Genomic DNA, 6,000 nt, shown 5'->3' with positions numbered 1-6,000 from the left:
TTCCCAACATCTAGCGCATATTTGGCCAACGTATAAATATTTATCGATATCGAAAGAATGAATGACATCAATGACAGGTTGGTAGCACTCCGCTCTCCGATGGTCCAGGTTAGACCGTGAGGCCACGAGGAAACTACGGATAAGACAGTATCCAATTGGCCTATACCACCTGCTAAACTACAAGTCCCAGTATGCAAACTCCATGGTTGCAGTGCATACTGGGAGAAAGTCTCCGGCCCTTCATTGGCCACGTAGGAGAAGCTATGGTTTGTGTAAAAGCGCGGGCTTTAACGCACGTACGCACAGAGACTGCGCAGATCTCCTCGTCTGAGTTCGGCGGAACTCATTTTGAGCGTAGGCGTTTTAGCCGGTAGGGTTTAAGAACAGTTTCATTTCCGGAGCCATCGGAAGCAGCTTGAAAATGGCGTCTCCCTCGCTGGTGCGGCCAGAAAAAGGGGTTGGAAAAAGTGAATTTCGTAACCAGAAGCCGAAGCCGGAGAACCAAGGTGATGTTATGTGGGAACCGAAGCCTGGGGTTTGTGTACGTTGAGTTGCAATGTTTTTTTCTTTCGTTGCTTGTGGACTTATAAAACCACCTGGAGCCTGTACTGTGTAGTTGAGTACCTAAATAATCACTGATAAGATTTTGGCTGGGCCCACAGAAACGACTGGCCGATATGGTGCCACCCACGTGTTCCTAATTCATTGCTTTTGCTAAAGGGTCCCCAAAGCGAAGCTGTTGCGGATTACGTCTTCTGTAAAAGGCTTAGTATTCAGAAAATGCCGAGAGCGCTGCGGAACTTTGTAGCCTGCAGGTGGCTGAAAGTCACTGACGGAATGAGGAATAGGGTGAGGTGGGAATAGGTAGTCATGATGTACAGGAGTGGACCCTGATAATGGGGTGAGGTATGGGGAAAGGAGCTGTCCGACATGTCCTTAGCTCTAGTTTGTCAGTAAAGACATTTTGAAAGATTATCAATTCCTGTTTGTCAGATTGCTAAAATATTAGACGACACAGCCCTTACTCTTTAGGTTGTGTTACCTTTTAATTGTTAACTCCTGCGTTGTAGTCTGGTTTTACCCGTTTTCTTCAGTGTGAATGATAGAGAAGTCAGAAATAGCCTGGGGATCTGTTCAACCAGGCTTATAGGAAGTGTTAAAAACATTGAACTCTCAATTTAAATGTATTGGGAAAGTATTCAAGGTTTCTTTGTTGTTGCTCATTAAATGATTATGTAACGTACATAGAGGATACAACTTACATAGAGTTTAATAAAACCATGCGAGAAACTAGCATTCAGACTAAGTAAAATAGAGTATTACCATACCCCTCAAACCCTTACGTGCACCTCTCAGATCATATTCTCTTTTCCTGTATCAGACGTAAGCACTCTGAATTGTGTTGCATTCTGTTCCTCTTCTTGTAGTCATGAAGTGGCTTAATTTAGCCTGTTTTTTAATTTTATATACATGAAAGTGTATATATATGAAATATGTATGTGAATTTTATGTGTATATATGTATATATGATGTATATTATATATGTGTATATTATATATGTATATGATGTACATATATATTGTATATGTATATGATGTACATACATATATATATTTTATGTATATATATGAACTTTATATATATGAAAGTGTATATATACATGCATTTTTCTGTGTCTTGCTTCTTAGATTTAGCTTTTTGTTTTTCAAACAGGGTGATACTTGCAGGTGTAGTTTTAGTCTTTTCACTGTTATGTGGTGTTTCCTTGTATGAACATACCCCAATTTGTTTTTTCATTTTACCATCGGTGGACATTTGGATTGTTCCCACTTGCTTGCAATTATAAACAATACTGCTAAAACATCTTTGTACATGTCTTCTGGTTAACATGTTCAAGGGTTTCTCTAGGTTGTGAACATAGGATTGGAATCACTGAAGTGCAGGGTGTGTGTAAGTAATGCTAACTTTTTTCCAAAGTGCTGGTGTCAGTTTTGTTTTCACTAGCAGTGGACGAAAGTTGTCATTGCGTTACATTCGTATGAATATATGTTATCTGAATTTTGAATTTCTGTCATTTTGGTAGGTATGAAATGGTATTTGGTTGCAGTTTTAATTTGCATTTTCTGATCACCTATGAGGTTGCATATCTTTTCACATGTTTTGAGGCTTCCTTAATTGTGAAACTCCTGTGTATTTCTTTTGTCAGTTTTTTTTCTGAGGTTGTAGTGCGGATTTTTTAAAAAGTGATCCATAGCCTTTGAAGTGTTTAAATTGGATAGGGACTTTGTCAGGTAAGCATTGTAAGTAACCAGTTGCAGTGACTCACTCCTGTAATCCGAGCACTTTGGCAAGCTGAGGAAGGGGGATTGCTTGAGCCCAGGAGACCAGCCTGGTCAACATGGCAAAACCCTTTCCCTACAAAAAAAAAAAAAAAATACAAAAATTAGCCGGACATGATGGCACATGCCTGTAGTACCAGCTACTTGTGAGGCTGAGGCAAGAGAATAGGTCGCTTGAGTCCAGGAGGTCCAGGCTGCAGTGAGCTGGGATGGAGCCACTGCACTCCAGCCTAGGTGACAGAGCAAGGCCCTGTCTTTAAAAAAAAAAAAAAAAAAAAGAAAAGTGTATAATATATAAGTAATCACTTTTGTGGAATTTGTGTTCTTTAAAGGACATTGGAGAATCCTTTATATGAAGATTAGCCAGTTGTCTGTGATTTGAACCAGAAATAGCAAAGTGGATGTGAGTATAAGCAGAAAGTTTACCTGTCTGAGGCTGATAATATAGGGTAACGACCTGTTTTTCAAACTTTACCGTGCTTAAGAGTCTCCTGTTGAGCATGGTAAAACACAGACTCCTGTCCCTCGTCGAAGAGATTCTGATTCAGTAGGTCTGTAGTGGGGCCCAATAATTGCATTTCTGACAGGCTTATAGTTTGTGCTGATACTGCAAGTCTGTGGATCATACCTTTGAGTATAACTGAATTAGAGTATAGCTATTGAATTTAAGGAGTTCTTCAAATTCAAGACCAAGAGTTTTTTAAATAAATGATTCAGAAGATAATTTACGGCCCTTAGGAGGCATTTTCTTGTAGTGAAAGGAGTCCCAGGCTGAGTGAGCTTTGTGTTCCCTTAGGCAAGTCACTTAGCCTTTTTAGACCATCTTTATAAAATGAGAATAATAATACAGATTCTACTTTTTATAGTTACAATGAAAGGCATATGGAAATAAGGCACTCAAAATGCTTAGGAAAATCTAGAATTACCAGTGATTATTAACTGAAAGATAAACTAGAATCCTCTTTCAGAAGTTGTACACAAACACACACATCCAGGTTCCATACACTCCAGGAAAGTCAGAAAGGTTAATCGTATTTAAAATACTAACCAAAATGGCATTCAGATCTTCAATTTTATGATAGTGTAGTGCAGTACATGTTTCTGGAGTACTCACTATCTGCCTGGCATATGCCAGCTAGTGTGAAGAGGGTTTCTGCTCTTAAGGAACTTTGTCATATGAGGCAACTGAAATGTGTACAGATAATTTTAATACAGAGAATTGATGATAATGACAGAGGAATGTTCTTTTACTCTTGAATAATATAAAAAGCAGGGGAAAAGGAAATGCAAGGAGTATTGGAAGGCTTGTGAATATGTGCATAGGATGTTCATAAAGTGTCCAAAAGACAGTTAAAATGTGATGGGTATGTCCAAAAGACAGTTAAAATGTGACGGGTATGTCCAAAAGACAGTTAAAATGTGATGTGTAAATTTTTTCCTTTCTGTAGATGAATCAGAACTCCTTACGGTTCCTGATGGTTGGAAGGAACCAGCCTTTTCCAAAGAGGACAATCCCAGAGGACTTTTGGAGGAGAGCAGTTTTGCAACTTTGTTCCCAAAATACAGAGAAGCTTACTTGAAAGAGTGTTGGCCATTGGTGCAGAAAGCCTTAAATGAACATGTATGTGTATCTTATATCAATACATTTATTTGAGACTTTGCTCTTGCTTATGCCTTTAAGTGTATGTATGCTAATGCTTTTTTTTTTTTTAATGGTGCGAACATAGCTGGTTCCTTTGGTTCCTTTGGTATTTTAAACTATTTAGGTAAGTTTTCTTCTTACCTAATGTTCATTTGTTTTTAATTTTATGAGTAATAAATTACTTCGAAAAATTTGCATACCTTTAATATTTTAGGAGCTTCACAACTGTCTGAAATTCACCTGTGAAGTCCCAATTTCAGAATGCCTGCTCCAGGCCATGACAGTTGTCATGTATTTGTCCCAGTTTGAGCTGAGTCATGTTTCTAATTGATTACCTTTCATCTGAAACGGAAGATGTGGATGTGTCCAACTTTTCCTTGTTTATTGCTGATGCTATTCCCCTAGATAACTGCATTTTTTTTTTTTTCAAACTGTGAATTGAAACCCATTAGTGTATTGAGAAGTCAATTTAATGGCTATACTGAGCCTTTAGAAAATGACATATCACATGGTAAAAGTATCTTTTTTTGATATTGGCTTTGTGTGTGTGTGTGTATATATGTATTAGGTTGTGATATAACATGTGTTTCTCACTGTGGGACTGCTCTGGAGTTGGTTGTGCCATTGTGGGTGAAGGTGGCTCAGCAAGCTGCAGGTTGTGTTTTATAGCTGCATCTGGAATTGAGCTCATTTTTTTTTTTTGTAAACTTAGAGACTCAACCATATGTTGAATTGTTCACTTAACTATGTTGAAATATTCTTGAGAGTATGCTCACAAGTGAGAAAATAGCATTTTAATTCGCTTTGTTTAAATCTGTTTTTTCCTGTTGAAAGTTAATGCTTAAGTTTTCTAATCATTGCTTTTTTCTGAAACTATGATAATTTGCTTTTACTTTGTATTTAGTCCCGTAATTAGCTAGAAAAAAGTTTGAAAGCATAAGTCAATTCATACCCAATGGAGCAGATGGTAGACTGGAGCTGGGTCCAGAATAGGGAAGCCCGTACAGCTTTACATTTTTACCTTAGTCAGATTTTAAGTATGACCCCCATTTGTTTGATTTATAATTTTAAAGTTAGAGGCAATCTATATTCCAATGGGTACAAAGTATTCTAAAATCAAGTGTAAATGGTTTCAATTGCTCCAGTTTCTTATAGTCTGTAAAGTGTGAAAGTAATTGAGTATTCATTATTTATACTTAACTACCTAGCTTCTTCAGGGAAGTAATTCATAGGAATTGAGAGGTGACAGAAATTAATAGGTTGGTTAGGATAGGCTTTATAATTATCTACAAATAAACTCATTTTTAGACAACTGCTTATGTGCTCTTTCCTTTTGTAGCATGTTAATGCAACCCTGGACCTGATCGAAGGCAGCATGACTGTTTGTACTACAAAGAAGACTTTTGATCCATATATCATCATTAGGGCCAGAGATCTGATAAAACTGTTAGCAAGGAGTGTTTCATTTGAACAGGTAAATCTAGAATTACAGAGACTGCTTTGTTTGCATCAGTGTTAACCTATAACATCCCATCTTTTCCTCCTCCCACCATCAAGTTTTCGTATTTGTGCTTAGATAACAATAGCGTGGGCTTGGAAAATAAATGTAATTGTAAAAAAATGTTGATAATGTCTTTTTTTTTTTTTTTGCAAAAGGCAGTACGAATTCTTCAGGATGATGTTGCATGTGACATCATTAAAATAGGTTCTTTAGTAAGGAATAAAGAGAGATTTGTAAAACGAAGACAACGGCTTATTGGTCCCAAAGGATCTACATTGAAGGTATTTTTTATTAGTGGAAAACTTGAGTCTCTTCCTTAATAATTTTTCAGAGTAATTAATTTTAACTTGATCTCTTGATACAGGCATTGGAACTCTTAACTAATTGTTACATTATGGTTCAGGGAAACACAGTTTCAGCCATTGGACCTTTTAGTGGCTTAAAAGAGGTGAGAACTATGTATTATCTTCGATTCATTTTCAGCAGAGAACAAATAATTTGGTTATAATATAGTTTAT

The 6,000-nt window shown here is 37.1% G+C and overlaps 1 protein-coding gene across 1 annotated transcript in view; it reads left to right on the top strand.

Annotated features, from left to right (window-relative positions):
- The first annotated feature begins 360 nt into the window (after window positions 1-360).
- The window catches only part of KRR1 (KRR1 small subunit processome component homolog), an 11,990-nt gene continuing 6,350 nt past the window's right edge, over window positions 361-6,000 (top strand). Inside the window, exons 1-5 of the mRNA XM_032170781.2 lie at window positions 361-506; window positions 3,788-3,960; window positions 5,321-5,455; window positions 5,638-5,763; window positions 5,847-5,930. Of these exons, the coding sequence (XP_032026672.1) occupies window positions 422-506; window positions 3,788-3,960; window positions 5,321-5,455; window positions 5,638-5,763; window positions 5,847-5,930 (603 nt within the window). The 5' untranslated portion in view covers window positions 361-421. The remainder of the gene's footprint in view (window positions 507-3,787; window positions 3,961-5,320; window positions 5,456-5,637; window positions 5,764-5,846; window positions 5,931-6,000) is intronic.

This window comes from Hylobates moloch, unplaced genomic scaffold (assembly GCF_009828535.3).
Source record: "Hylobates moloch isolate HMO894 unplaced genomic scaffold, HMol_V3 SCAFFOLD_12, whole genome shotgun sequence".
Classification (NCBI taxonomy): Eukaryota; Metazoa; Chordata; class Mammalia; order Primates; family Hylobatidae; genus Hylobates; species Hylobates moloch.
The sequence above is the reverse complement of the archived record's forward strand: the minus strand, read 5'-3'. Positions and strand labels throughout refer to the sequence as shown.